At 28.4% G+C, this 16053-nt stretch overlaps 2 protein-coding genes across 2 annotated transcripts in view; both read right to left on the bottom strand.

The window, feature by feature from the left end:
• The window catches only part of LOC122511920 (LIM/homeobox protein Awh-like), a 24217-nt gene extending 21007 nt beyond the window's left edge, over nucleotides 1-3210 (bottom strand). Inside the window, exon 1 of the mRNA XM_043627486.1 lies at nucleotides 2063-3210. Within this exon, the coding sequence (XP_043483421.1) occupies nucleotides 2063-2068 (6 nt within the window). The 5' untranslated portion in view covers nucleotides 2069-3210. The remainder of the gene's footprint in view (nucleotides 1-2062) is intronic.
• LOC122511950 lies at nucleotides 2424-15385 on the bottom strand. Its single transcript, XM_043627525.1, has 3 exons — nucleotides 15247-15385; nucleotides 9036-10200; nucleotides 2424-2600 (listed from the first exon to the last, which is right to left on the bottom strand). Exons 2-3 carry the CDS (start codon nucleotides 10116-10118, stop codon nucleotides 2424-2426), a joined length of 1260 nt encoding a protein of 419 aa, XP_043483460.1. The 5' UTR covers nucleotides 10119-10200; nucleotides 15247-15385.
• Between the last annotated feature and the right edge of the window lie 668 nt (nucleotides 15386-16053).

Consider the following 16053-nt stretch of genomic DNA (forward strand, 5'->3'; position numbering starts at 1 on the left):
AATTTCGTACGAAATTCTTAAGGAAATTTTGTTTGAAAACTTTTGAATAAATTGTCAAAAGAATTTCCGTGTGAATTTCCATACGGATTTCCGAACGAAATTTTTTTTTTGAAAATCCATTTTAAAAAATCCGGGTACTATTCGCACGAATATTCGTGCGAAAAAACGTTTTAAAAAGGCCACACGAATTTTACTAGTAATTTCATACGAATTCGATAGGAATTCTGTACAAATCTGGCCGGATTCCTGAATTAAATTCGTACGAATCATTTTTACCTATGGGTATATGTTTTGAACATGTTGGTTATAATCTATAGCAAACGATGGCTATAGCGACAAAAAATTTAAGAACTTGTAAATTTTGTATTTTAACTCTAGTCAATATTTGGCGAACCATATGTCAAATAAAAAAAATATTTTAAAACCAGAAAATTTTTATATTTTGACTATGGTTGAAAACTAACAAACCAAGGTCTATAAAAAATTTTTAAACCCCTCAAAATTTCTATATTTTTTATCATGGACAAAATCTAGCAAACAATAGCCAACGGGAAAACGTAATTTGAATCTAAAACTTTCTATATTCTAAAAATGGTCATAATTTAGAAAAGCATATGGTGAACGACAAAAATATTTAAAAATCTAAAAATTTATATATTTTAAAATTTTAAAATAGGTAAAATCTATCGAACCACGACAAAAAGATATATAAAAACTTGAAAATTTATATATATATTTTATCTGTGATCAAAATCTGTCGAACAATGTCGAATGACAATAATATTTTAAATCCACAAAATTTCTATTTTATGACTATGGTCAAAACCTAGCGAACCATTGGCTATAAAGTCGTTGGCAAAGGTTTGCTGGAATTTGCCATTTTACTGTTTCCCGGGTTATTTATTTAATATTTTGGTGCTTACTTTTGTCATGCAATATTATATAGGTGAGATGGCCAGTATTATAGACTTTTTAAAAAAATTTTGTATTAATTTTGGATGCTTTGAATTTATAATGATAATGTTCAAAATGCTACCAAAAGAAGAGAAAAATAATATGAACGATTAAAAATTAAGTTGAATCTGAAAACCAAAAATTATAAGTATTGACCATCTCTCAAGCACATATGTAGGACATTCTGGAAAAGATATGGTTAAATGGATGCACTTTTTAAAAAAGGTAAATTTTAGTATTGTTTCTATGAAAATATATTTTATTTTTCGTCATTTTAAAATTAGTTGTTCGAACTAATTTTTTAATATTGATCAATATTAAATTATTAATAGATTAAGTGTTGACAAAATATCGCTTTTTACAATATTTACAATCCTTTAAAATAACTATATGACCATCTTCCCCGGACTTATCCTATATTGTAGGAATATGTTATATTATAATAAGTTTCTGATCAAATGTCCAAATGAATTTTCCTTTGTGTACAAAATCCATTTTTTGTGAAAACGATATTTTTTAAATATTTTTTGTGAAACAATATTCATAGTTTGTAACAATCGTTTTATTGAAAATCAAAAATATATATAATATGACATTGAGAGTGTAATGAATTTATAGTTTTTCGCAATTTTAGGTTGTTTCAATATCAGGTAATTTTTTGCACCTTAAACGCAAAACTTTCTTTTGTATACATTGGTCGGTTCAATTTAGAGTAATCAATATTTAAAAATTTATATTTTCAAGAAATTTTTTTATTTTTGCATTTGATTTAAAAAAATTTTGTAATATATACTAACTAATATATTATTGTATGTAAGATTGACTGCATCATATATATCAGTATTGAAGATGTATTTGTTTTTCAATAGTCAAACTGAGGATCTATATAACTAAAATATTTACATATGTATTTTACATGTTTAAATATTTGTTTTTAAGTTAATTACATTAAAAAGTACTAAACATTAATGAAAGTAAGATTTAAAAATATAAAAACTTTTTTCTAATACATAATAATTTTTGGAAAGGTTTAAATAACAAAGCGCAAAGTTTCTTCACTTGGCATGAATAGAAGCTTATTCTTTCTCTACATTTATAAAGTTCTTACCTTCATAACTAATCACTTATGGTCTCCAAAACTAAAAATTTTCTTTATATGGAGGAACTTTTCACAAATAATTGTAATTTAAAATTACATTATTACTTCACTATATAAAGGTTTTCTGTCGCTTAATCACGTGGGAACATAATTTTGAAGTACGGTAAATACGTATCGTTTGTTACAACTTGTTTCACTCGATAAAATTAATTACAGAACTATTCTTATATCTATCAATTGAATAATTCATAAGCGGAATTCATCTATAAAAATTCTCGAGCTAAATTGATGCAGAATGTATCTAGCTTGTCCGATGGCCCGGTGGAGACTGTTATATGCTTCGAATTTGCCCCACCAAGTCAGGACACATCTATCTCGGAACAGAAACATGCACATCGTCTATTGAATCATTGGGATGTGTTGTAGGATTTTGTATTAGAAGGGCAGAAATTTTATCGTAGGTTTGGGGCGTTGTAAGACAGAATGGTGGGGATGAAGTAGCACATTCAGAAGAGGGAACTGACAAACTCCGCCTTGTGTCACGCCCCTGAATCACGACACACTGACATATGTCACTGCATTAGTATGTTATAAATACACACACTCTGTAGAAAGCAAACATTTGTTAATCAATTGTAAAAAAAATACCTATATCATTTCTATAGAATCAGGTGTGACGGAGCTTCCCGTGGTTATTGTTTACATTTGTTTTTAAAATACCGTACAAGTTCTGCACATATACTTCACCAATTGAACCATTTTGTGTATTTATTCTGTATAAACAGGTTTTAGCAGCCTGTAATAAATGGTACAGTGTATCTATGCTCAGAGGAACAGGATCGCTGAGGTTTGGCTAAAACCGACTTTTTTGTACAGTTGAAATCATTTTTGGTATTTAGAGACATTAAGCCTTTAATTTAGGAATATAATGTTCGGTAAGTTCAATTATTTTAGCATAGTCACATCGGGAAAGGACCCCACACTTTTTGTACAGAAAATGCGGATTTCGGTCAAATCTTCTGAAACTCAGTAGTTTTATAGTCAAAGACCTCCTGAACAAAAAATTTTAATGCGAAAATACAAAATAATGTACAGTTTTTGAGCTACAGTAGATCAAAGTTACAACACAATAATAAATGAAGAAAGTTTTTGCGGATGTTCCGTTCTTAAAAAATTACTCGATGTTGCTCGGGAATTTTTTAGTTCCCTGATGATTATAAATAAAAATTTAAGAATTCAAAATGGCGAATTCAAGGATATCCTGAACTTCCGGATACTGTTAGGGTATCCGGATTTATTTCAGATGTATTTCAACACTGTTTGTTTTTACTATTTGCTGATGATTTAAAATTTTATAAAATTATTAATAATCATCTTGACTTTGTCGACATGCAATCTGATTTAAATCGTCTACAAGAATGGTGTACGAAAAATCATCTTTTGCTTAATCAAAAAAAATGTTCTGTTATCTTTCTAGAAGAAATCTATAATTTTAAGACATCGATATAATATTGATTCAACTGAACTTAATAGAGTGGGTCGGGTGCGTGATCTGGGTGTAATCATGTCTGAGTCTTTTTTTTTGCTTATCATATTGATTGTACAGTAAACAGAGCTGTCAAAACACTTGGTTTCATCATAAGAAACGCATCCGATTTTAGAAATGCTTCGACAATTAAACTTTTATATTTTTTACTAGTTCGATTATTGGTAGAATTTGCTTCTCTGACATGGTCTCCATATTATAATGTGGAATGGGTCAGAATTGAAAGAGTACAGAATAGATTTTTGAGATTTTGCGGCACAAAGACTGAGACTCCCCTATGATTATACTTTGGTCATGACTATACCAATTTGCGTGAAATTTTGAACATACCAACAATTACATCCAGATTCTTATACATTGACTTACTGTTTTTATATAATATTCTTAATGGTAAAATTAATTGTCCTTTGATTTTATAAAGCATTAAATTCGCAGTTCTAATTAGGTCTACAAGAAATTGCTCTTTTTTTAACTTAAAATTTCATCGAACCAACTATCTATGGTCTAAATGCTGTTTTTTATAGGCTGTGCGTAAAGAGGGAAATTATTTTATAAAAGATTATAATATTAACTTTTTTAATACTTCCGAAATTAGCTTTAAGTTAAAGTTGCGAAAAGTTCTCTTCTAAAATTAATGTTAGCCAGGTTGTTACAATGATATATAAACCTAATTGATTAAATGTATTAGACATTTGTTCTGATATTATAATTTTAATGTAAAGGCATCAGCCTGTATATTCTTAATAAATAAATAAAATAAATAAATTAAACACAAGAACAAAATTTTTTCCACATGGGACTGATAGAAAAGCATAATTTATAACCCTAAACCTTAAACGGAACATTCCAATACAAATAAATTTATGAAAACTTAAATAATTAAGAAAATTAATTTTACAAAATTTTAAATGCTATAAATTTGAAATTCTGAAGTTAATACGATTTAAACAATTCATCATCGTTTATCTGTTATATAGAAATTAATATAATTAAGGGACAGTTAAATATGAATACTTCAGAAATGTATATTTGAAATTCATTTTCATTTTGCCTTTTTCAATCAATATCATTTTTAAGTCAAACCATATATATAGGTACAGTTCAAATTATATAGGAAAATAAAGATTTCAAGTACAACGTCATGAATGTTAAAAATAAAATAATGGCTATTGTGTATCATAATAATAATGAAAAATTGAATTCTTATTATTATAGAAAATGAGTGGAATATATATAAAATCCATAAATGATTTTTTTGGACAGCAGTATTATTTTAGAGAAAATAATAAAATATTATTAATTGTTTTGGTCAAACGATCAATTTAATTAAAAATCTTTACAAAAACTGCGACGTTTCGATACATAAGTTGAACGGTGTGTCTGAACGAAGTTCAACCCAAACTAGCTTGCATATTCCGGTTTTCTTCTAATTTCACTTCCGGGATGTCTCTCGATGATTTTGAGCCTAAAAAAAAATCGCTTGGGCTCTTTTTAAAAAAACTCATTTTTTTGAAATTTTAAAAATATTAAAAATCATATTTTTAAGAAAATAGAAAAAAGGAATATTACTGCTGACTTAAATCAATTAGTTTGACATAAATAAAAGGTTTCTAGATGTTTCATTCCTTGGGATAACTGACGCCCAAAAAATACTTTAAAAAAACTGTGAAAAACTGCGAAAAAGTTGCATTTTTATACAAAACTACTCACTTTTAATGCAAACAAATAATTAATTTTCCATAAAATAATAATTAAAGCCAATAAAATTGTACGTAAATTGAAAAAAAATGAAACTCTTTATCTCTAAAAGTTTCTGAATTATGTGCTTTTGAAAATGAAAATTTTCCTTAAAATTAATTAAAATTTCAGTTTTTTGTAAAATAACCCATGTTTTTCAATCTATAGAGTAAATTTTCTGACGAGAAATAAAAATGGACATAATTTTGATTAAATCTAAAAAAATTAGAACATTCTATTTCCAAAACGAATGAAGGCTATTGTATTCGCATATAAGGAATCTCAATATGAGTCTTTGCGTGATTTTTCGACATTTTGTTAAGTGACGTTTATAAAAAAGATTTTTATTTAGAAATTATAACATCGACTTTAATTTTTTTCGATAATTGCGACCGTTAACGATTAGTAAGTGAAAAATCATAATATCAACAATATATATGTCCAAAAAATAAAAAAGGGTCGTGTTCAAAGGGTCACAATTTTGGTCTAAATTGAAATAGAATGTTCTAATTTTTTAAAGATTTAATTAAAATTATGCCCATTTTTACTTCTCGTCAGAACATTTACTCTAGATTGAAAAACATGGGTTATTTTACAGAAAACTGAAATTTTAATTAATATTAAGGAAAATTTTCATTTTCAAAAGCACGCATAATTCCGAAACTTTTAGAGATAAAGAGTTTGATTTTTTTTCAATTTACGAACAATTCTATTGGCTTTAATTATTTTATAGAAAATTAATTATTTGTATGCATTAAAAGTGAGTAGTTTTGTAAAAATGCAACTTTTTCGCAGTTTTTCACAGTTTTTTTAAAGTATTTTTTGGGCGTCAGTTATCCCAAGGAATGAAACATCTAGAAACCTTTTATTTATGTCAAACTAATTTAAGTGAGCAGTAATATTCCTTTTTTCTATTTTCTTAAAAATATGGTTTTTAATGTTTTTAAAATTTCAAAAAAATGAGTTTTTTTAAAAAGAGCCCAAGCGATTTTTTTCTTTTTAGGCTCAAAATCATCGAGAGACATCCCGGAAGTGAAATTAGAAGAAAACCGGAATATGCAAGCTAGTTTGGGTTGAACTTCGTTCAGACACACCGTGCGTTGAGTATACCGCATTGTCAAAGTGTTTCTAAGCAATAGATAAATTTTGCCTAACATTGTGAAAAAAATAATAAATATTTTTGAGTAGTATATTAATAAGCTTCCCAAAATTATAAAAATTTTTAAATTTACATTAGCAACTTTAAACCACAGATTTGTAAATTAAAATTTTTTCATAATTTTGAAATAAGCTTATTAATCCTACTCAAAAATATTTATTATTTTTTTCATAATGTTAAGAAAAATTTATCTATTGTTTAGAAAGACTCTGCTCAACTTGTAATTGTTTTTGTAAAGATTTTTAATTAAATTGATCGTTTAACCAAAATTAATAATATTTTATTATTTTCTCTAAATTAATATTATATTCTAATATATATTTGGTAACACAAATTGAAAGCGAAATTTCACATATTTAATAACAACGCAGTTGATGTATAAGGAACCGTTCATAAACTACGTCACGCTATTGGTGGTTATTTAACGTATTCTTTATTCACAGACCACAGCATCTTTATTGAATTTAATTTACAATGGTGTGGAGTCAATCTTAAAACAGTATTATTATCTCTCTCTGCGATTTCATCAATAATATATAAATTATATTGTTTTTTCACCCTTTTCACTATATTCAACAGTTGAACTTTTATCATTGATTCATAAATAACTATGTCCTTTTTTTGTAACCATTTTTGGATATGAATTTTCTCCCAATAAGAAATAGTCACTTTTCAACTTTTACTGAATGATATGGGGTGTTATCTACTACAGTAACACTATTATTATTATTTCAGTAAAATATTTAAATACCATTCCTTCAAATTTTCCCAATTCATTTCGTCATGAAAATCCATTGAATTTTTTTTATTAAAGAAGGGCTTTGAAAATGTTCAACTCAAATTGTGGACCCTGATCGGAGGTATAAGAACGTGAGTCCGGGGCGACCCCCCAAAAAAGCATTCTATAAAGTGTCGCGGACAGAGAACTCTATACGGTTGCCGGCAAAGGCCACCTCCGCTTGTGTACTCTCACTTTATTAATATAAAAAGGGAATCAAATTGACTTTCTAGTTGGTACTAGAAGGTACACCAAACCCAAACACAGACCCAACCCCCTTCCAATCTGTACCCCCAAAAAAGACATTTTCTAAAATGTCCCAGCGAGAGAACACTATATGGAGAAGGTCAAAACCATTGCTTTTGAAGCTTCTCAAATTTCTCCAAAGTGCTTGGTATTACATTGACACGAACGTGTTGTTGAAAACATGAATCGAAAATATGCCATTTTCGCTTTGAGTGCACGCAGAAAAATCCGATTGAAAATTGATTTAAAACTAAAATTTTTATTAATTGAAACAATTAATACACTACTAAATGTACAACTTGGCAGCGGTTGTTAGGGTCCGTAGTTTTTCCTAGCAACCGTTGCTATGGTGATGGTTGCCATAACAACTGTTGCGATGGTAACCGTTGCTATGGTAATGATTGTCATAACAACCGTTGTCATGGAAACCGTTGCTATAGTAATTGTTGCCATAGCTACGGTTTTTATGGTAATAGTTGCTATGTTTACATTTGCTATGGTAATGGTTGTCATATAGCAACGCCTCTTATATTGGAATCATTATGTGGAGTTTATGATTGATTTTATTATTTTTTCCTTGTCATTTTAGGACAAGAAAGCCTAAGATGTAAGCGCAATGCGCCTGCTTCTCTCACTGATTTTTTAAGACTATATAAGCTTCACTGATGCGCTCAATCAAATATCGCATGTGCAGAGAAGGTGAAATTTTTAGGAAGTCAAATGCTCATGTACATAGTGGATGTTTACTTCGACCACTTGTAATATATAGTTTTACCATCAGTGATAGAAGTAACTTCACCCATTCGTCGTCTCTCAACTATAACTTCCGATGTCACATTTTCTGCGCAGGTATTGGAAAAACTTTTTTTACTTTATAGAAAAATTCGATAATACTGCCAAAATCCAAATAGCACAAAATTGTGTTTTTGAATTAGTGTTATTGTGCCGTCAAACGTAAAATACAGTCACACCATATAGAGAACTATGTGAATTCCTGTGTTGAAGCATATATACACGGAACCATATGGGATCTTAGGTAGGATACTATTCGTTTTCTTTAATGATTATATAGAATACTGTAATTAAGATTTAATAAATGATAACGCAGATACATAAAAAATATTTATTATCTTGCAACTAAGGCATTTTAAAGTAACATTTTTTTTCTTCGTTAGTTAGAAATAAAAGTACTATTTACATAAAAGAAGAAACATATCATTCCTAATAACAAGAAGAAATTAGATTTTACTTTATTTCCAACACTTCTACCCTGATTCCCCTTCTGTGATTTTTTATTCCAATATGGATTTGGAATGTGAATTTTACTAACTTCTGTAAGTAAAGACAACCTTAGATCCTCATAACTGCGTAATAACTGTTCAATGTTATCCAATTTCAATAAACAAGAAACAAAGTCAAATATTTTAATTTTTGTTAACAAAGTATCCTTAATCTTTTTCTTCATTTTACTATCAATTTTTCCAATAGTTTCAATTATTTTGTAAACATCAGCTACATTTTCAATAGAATTATTTAGTAATTTTTTAATATCAATTAGTCTTTCTCTCCTATATATTATTAAAAGACCGTTTGTATTATTTTTTGGAATTTCCCAATCAGACAGTATACTAATGAATAAATTTAATAAAGATTGTTGTATTTTATTAAAATCTGTCTTTGATATCCATTTGTTTTTAGCATGGAATAGGCAAACAAGGGACTTTGTTGAAACAGATGGAGCAATATTCTGAAGAACACTTCTATTTACGCTTATAGTGTTAATAATGGCAGGAAAAATATTAAAGTCGTTGTCAAAAGAATCAATTCTTTTACTTTCTGCTTTTCTAAATAATGCAATATCCCTACTATTCTTTATTATATATTCAAGAAAATTGTTTACTTTAGTGGAAGATACATTTTTAATTGCAACAGCTGTTTTATTTAATAGGTGTTTTATCATTTCAATGTCAACTTCAGTTTCATCGATTTCACTAGGCACTTTTGTGAAAATTACTGATATGCTTGAAAAGAACATAGCGAACTTATCTCCAAAAAAATTTTCAAAATTATGTAAAAGTTTTAAGAATGGTATAGTAGTGTCCCGTTCAATATCACCAAAATCAATAACTAAAACAAATTTTAAAGATTTAACATTTCTCATTAATAGATAGAGATAAAAAGAATTAGTGATATCTTGTACTGGTCCTCTATTGTCATCAAATCCAGGAGCATCAAAAATACTGTAACCAAGCAATTTATTCGATGTCCATTTTGTGGGAATTGTAGTTTTTGACGTTGGTCCTTGGCCAATTTCCGGTCCTATTGATTCATTATTAGCTTGAACTATTTTATGTTCAGCATATTTCGAATTTTGTATGCCCTTTAGTTCATTGCCCATCAAGTAATTAATTAATGTACTTTTCCCTGATCTTGTGGCACCTAAGCAAATTATTGCATCTTCGTTTGAACCTATCCTCGTTGAATAATTTTCGCTTTCAAAGAAAGCAGTTTCTAATTCTGTTAATTCCCTATCAGATAGGTAACAATATTCACAATAGGTCCATGAAATTAGTAAAAAGAAGATTCCAATTCTTGTCATAACTAAAGAATGATATTAGTTTCTGATGAGAACGATTAACTAATATAGTTGATATTAATTCCTGTTATTGTTATTGATACACCTAAAGATAACCAATATAAACGTTATAGGTTAAATATTTTGGCCTGTATTTATAAGTAAATGAGAATATTTTAATTTGCAAAATTTGTAATTTCTTTCATTTATCATTTTTTTTATTTCATAATTTCTTTTATTAGAGTTTGGAAATTCCAAAGTTTCGCAAATTATTGACCACTCCAGTATATATATGTATATAAGCCTGGCCGCGATTTGTTAAGATATTTTTTAATCTGCTGATATCATTGAGCACCGGGCAGAACACGTTTCCTTTTTACCTAAAGAAACAAATACGAAAATACTTAAGTTGATCTATAAATAATTAATAGACCCAAAAACTTAATAATATTATAGAAGAAGAGATTTTATATCTCGGACTATTGTTTATGGATTTTTATGAAGTTTACACATTTTTCAGGTAAAAATGTGTACTTTTAAATAAAAATAATGTTAATAAAAAACTCAGTTTTTCGATTTTTTATTTTGAGATATTCAAGTTCAAACTTTAACTTTTACATGCGATTATGTTAAAAATAAAAAATGTCAACCACAATATCTCGTTTTTTAACATGGCAAAGAGTTTTGAAATATTTACCACATTTAAATATTTATAAAGAAACATTTTCTCAAAATTTGAAGAAAATCTATTGAAAATCAATTTTTTCAAGAGTAGCAGCCAGAGATATACCTAAAAATTTTTATTTAAAAATTAATTTTTTTTTCATTTTTTTTCATTAATGATTAACAAGCAATTAATTTAAATTATTAGAAATTTTAAATTAATACATTGAAAAGATGAACAAGAGTATATTTAAGATACCGTTTTTTAAAAAAGCATAACCTTATTTTATGTCTAGCAGCAGTGTTGACAAACTTGGAAAAAAAGCAAAAAACTTTTTTTCTCAAAATATGTTTTAAAACAATTTATCGAAATGGTACAGTTTTGTAACGAATACCTGAAATGGTACAGTTTTCCACCTAAGCCGACGAATTTTTGAATTTTTTTAAAAAAAATTTTAGGGAAAGAAGTTTCATATATATGTTAGGCTCAAAGACCCAAAACGCTCATTGAGCGAAAATATAGTCCACAACGCATTGTGGCTTCTTCAAATTGTCCACAACGCGAAATTCGGGTTGTGGCATGATAAAAAGTGTTTAAAACGCGTTGTGGTAATTTTAAAAGGGCCACAACGCGAAATTTCTAAGGTCCCTTTCTTCAGATCGCGTCACATATAAATGTCACAGTATAAATATTACACTCAGACTACAAAAATTTTAAATTAAATCTACTTGATTGAGTATCAAAGAGTAAGAAAAGAAAAAAAAAGATGGATCAACGTACAAAATAATAAAATACAAATGTTTATGTTTAAAGTTAATTTCGGGTATTTATAGTTTAAATTATTTGTAAATATAATTATATGTTATTTACTAAAAAAATACTACAGTTATTTATTTCAAATCATTTCTTAATTACCGAAACGCGTAATGGCAAATATAAAAGAATCCAGAACGCATTATGGCATTTCTTAACCCCTTAGCATTTAAAAATTCAAAATGGCGGCTCCAAAATAGCGGCTTAAAAATTTAAAAGTTTCCGTACTTGACTAAAAATACTCACTTGGGGGTTTTTGGGGTCGCTGATTTCGAATATTTGGTTAAAATTTTAAAATTCAAAATGGCGGCTTTAAAAATTTTAAAGTTTCCTGATTTGATGAAAAATGCTCACTTGGGGGGTTTTTGGGGTCGCTGATTTCGAATATCTGGTAAAAATTTAAAAATTCAAAATGGCGGCCTCAAAATGGCGACCGAAAAAATTTTTAAGTTTCCGGATTTTGCTAAAAATGCGCATTTGGGGTTTTTTGGAATTAGAATATTTGGTTAAAATTTTATAATTCGAAATGGCGACTTTAAGATGTCAAATAAAAATTTAAAAGTTTACGAATGTGGTTATAAATAGTTATTTGAGTCTTTTTGGGTTTGTATTTTTATATATGTATATATATTATATTTTACATATATTATATTTTTATATTTATATATATTTACACAAACTATTTAAAACACCGCTCTTAGTCGAATCCGGAGTCACGAACGAGGACGTGGCGGTAACAACTCCATTTATTTTTTTTTATTTTTTACGATTTTATATTTTTTTAATTTTTTTACGGTTTTATATTTTTTTTTTTGCTTTTGTGTCTTAAATTTTTTTTGTTTTTTTTATTTAGTTGAATGTAAAGGAATATTATGTTTCGATAACAATGTAATATTTATTTTTAAATTTTTTTATGCTTTTTTCTTGTGGTACGTATAAAAACACGGTGCAGCACAGAGAGGAACTTGTTCACACTCTTTACACATAAAACATGTTTGTACTCTCTTGCCTTGGCGAAAACACACATTGCATTGTTTCCAAACTTTCTTTTTGTCTGATATCTTTGATGAATAATGAGTTTGTGTAAAAGAAGCAGGGCTCTTTTGCAAAGAAAATCGGTTTGTCGACTTCCCTTTCAATTTACAATGCTCTTTAAGAATCTCTTTTATTAATGATTGTCGAAACTGTAATTGTGTCATTTTCTTATCACTTTGATGAAAATGATTATACACAACAGAGGCATTAAAAACTGCAATATCAAATAAATGAAATTGCAGTTTCTGATACCATTTTACTGTTTTATGAATTGTTTCATGGGAAGAAATCGACTGATCTGTTTTATCGACTCCTCCCATGTTGTTATTGTATGAAATTACAACATTTGGTTTGACAATTTCCTGAGAAGTGTGACGATTGTTTTTGCCGGTTCCAATGAAGAAGGGTTTATGCATAGCAGTTAGCATTGTAACAACTTTTTTGTCTCTCCATGACATAAAAGCCATTTTTGGTGTGCATAGTACCTTCATCTCCCCAGGTTTCAGTTGTTTTAGATTTATTTTTGGCATAAATTTTCTGTTTTGTCGAACTGTTCCACATACGTTTGTTTTTTCTTTTACAAGATCTCTACATAGCAACGGAGATGTGTACCAATTACGATATAAAGCGATCTTCCTTGGCCACCGAGATTTCCAAGTAGTTTTTTACCACAGTGCCAGATATGCCTATTCCAGTTTTTATATTTTTACTGTAATTATCTTTTCCTGTATATATTATGAAATCGTACACATAGCCGAATGAACATTTTCAGCCAAATTCGTAAACTTAAAAAAATTTTTGTTTGCCATTTTGAAGCCGCCATTTTGAATTTAAAAATTTTAACCAAATATTCGAATTCAGCAACCCCAAAAACCCACAAGTAAACATTTTTAGTCAAATCCGTAAACTTTTAAATTTTTTTGGTCGCCATTTTGGAGCCGCCATTTTGAATTTTGAATTTTTGATTAAATATTTGGATTTAGAGACCTCAAAAACCCCCGAATGAACATTTTCAGCCAAATTCGTAAACTTAAAAAAAAATTTTGTCGCCATTTTAAAGCCGCCATTTTGAATTTAAAATTTTCAATAACGGATTTGGATTCAGCGACCCCGAAAACCCCCGAGTAGGCATTTTTAGCAAGATTCGTTAACTTTTATATATCTTTTTTTTCGATGCCGCTATAGCGGTCATACACACTGGTGGCACGAATTATTTTTGCCTCTATAGACGTCAAACACTGTGAAGGCGTTAATTATGCCACAATGCGTTGTGGCCGAATACTGTAGCAGCCACAAAGCGAATTTCGCGTTGTGGCTTTTTCCAAATTACCACAACGCGTTTTGAACACTTTTTGTCATGCCACAACCCGAATTTCGCGTTGTGGACAATTTGAAGGAGCCATAACGCGGTGTGAACTATATTTTCGCTCAATGAGCGAAAATTCGGTTTTCGGTCTTTGAGCCCAACATATATTTTATATTTTTGGTATAGATATTCAGAAAAGAACCATTTTCTTTAAAGAAGCATTGAAAAATACTGCAAAAATTCAATAAAATCTCTTTTTCATATTCAATCAGTTTTTGTGCCCATTACTTATTTACACATTCACTTTATTATTTTTGTATTTATTTTTTTAGATGAAAAGAAAACTTTTTCAGTCCGGCATTCATTGATATTAAATAATTTTACGAAAATGGTTAGGCTAATGTATATATATATTTATAAGTTATGGTCATTGTCGATTATAGGGCATTGTCGACAATGGTCGACTATTCTTGCGAATAGTACCCGGATTTTTTAAAATGGATTTCCAAAAAAAATTTCGTTCAGAAATCCGTATGGAAATTCGCACGGAAATTCTTTTGACAATTTCTTCAAAAATTTTCGGACAAATTTTCTTACGAATTTCGTTTGAAATTCGATCGAATTACGAATAGATTTATTTTGGGAAATTTTTATAAAATTCTGCTCGGAAATTCGTATAGAATTCCGTACGAAATGTCAGCTAAAAATTTCTTCAAAAATTTGCTGCGAAATTTCCATACGAACGGATTTCTTTTGGAAAAATTTCAGAAAATTTCGCACGAAATGTCTACTAAAAATTCCTTACAAAATTTTCAGCGAAATTTCCATACGTAATTCGTACAAAATTCGAGCGAATTACTAACGGATATCTTTTGCAAAAATTTCAGAAAATTGTGCTCGGAAATTAGTATGGAAATTTTATCGAAAATTTTTGAAGAAATTTTTAGTTGACATTTCGTGCGGAATTCCATATGGATTTTTCGAGCAGAATTTTATAAAAATTTTCCAAAATAACTCTGTTCGTAATTCGTTCGAATTTCGGAAGGAAGTTTCGCCGGAAATTTTTGAGGAAATTTTTAGTTGACATTTCGTTCGGAATTCCATATGAATTTTTCGAGCAGAATTTTATAAAAATTTTCCACACGAATTTTACTAGTAATTTCATATGAATTCGTTAGGAATTCTGTACGAATCTGGTCGGATTTCTGAACGAAATTCGTACGAATCATTTTTATCTGGGATGATTATTGAATTTAAGTATAGAATAGTGTCTAATTGAAAAATTATAATTAGAATGTACGGGTATATTAAACTTTGAAAAAGTAAATACATACGGTGTTGGTGTTCAATTTCTTCGTTTATTATTTAATAGAAAAGAACAGTTGCAAAAACATAAATCTTTAATATTTCTTTTAACCTTAGTCAACGTGGCAGAAAAACTGTGTGGCATGTTCAACAATAAAACATTTAAAATATCACTAATTTTATATTTAGTCAACCATTACTGAAGCTACAGGTGCATCGTGTAAAGATAAGAAGAGAAATTTTGTGATAGTGAAATACATATTTTTTATTGTTATACTATCGTTAGAAGAATAAAGTGTTCTTTACAAAAGTTACATTGTTTTATAAATATAACTTTAATGTTTGAACTTCCTTGTCGATACAAAATTTCAATTAGATCGTAAATAAATATTATTATTTTAAAATAAATTTTCATTTTTTATTTGCAATTCTTTCTAATAAAAATATTGATAAGTGATTTCTACATAGTTTCCTAATAGAAAACTGACATTACTTCACCATTGGCACAATAATCATCGCAATATTGGGATTAGCCTTGAAAAAGACTGATTGATATAATTTTTTAATTGGGTCAAATTTTCTCAAAAAAATCATTGTTGGCAATGGGTCTGTCAATTTTTCTGACAATTGCTTAATTTTTTATGATAGAATAATTATTTTAACGTGTTAAGATAATTATAACTAACTATTTGGTCATAGTTCTTTTTACTAAATAATAATGTTACGGGCGTCTCCTAGAACTATTGGAAATATAGTAAAAAAGTATAGTCAAATTTACCAGGTTTTTTTGTGTGCAGAGTTTGTGAAAATATATATTTCGTAGCATTTACAATTCG

The sequence above is a fragment of the Leptopilina heterotoma genome, unplaced genomic scaffold (assembly GCF_015476425.1).
Source record: "Leptopilina heterotoma isolate Lh14 unplaced genomic scaffold, ASM1547642v1 Lhet_91, whole genome shotgun sequence".
Classification (NCBI taxonomy): Eukaryota; Metazoa; Arthropoda; class Insecta; order Hymenoptera; family Figitidae; genus Leptopilina; species Leptopilina heterotoma.

Coding starts and splice junctions, on each gene's coding strand:
- LOC122511950 (XM_043627525.1), bottom strand. CDS start 10,118: ATGACAAGAATTGGAATCTTCTTTTTACTAATTTCATGGACCTATTGT. Junction 2,601..9,035: donor TAAATAATTCTATTGAAAAT/GTAGCTGATGTT, acceptor GTCGTGATTCAG/GGGCGTGACACAAGGCGGAG.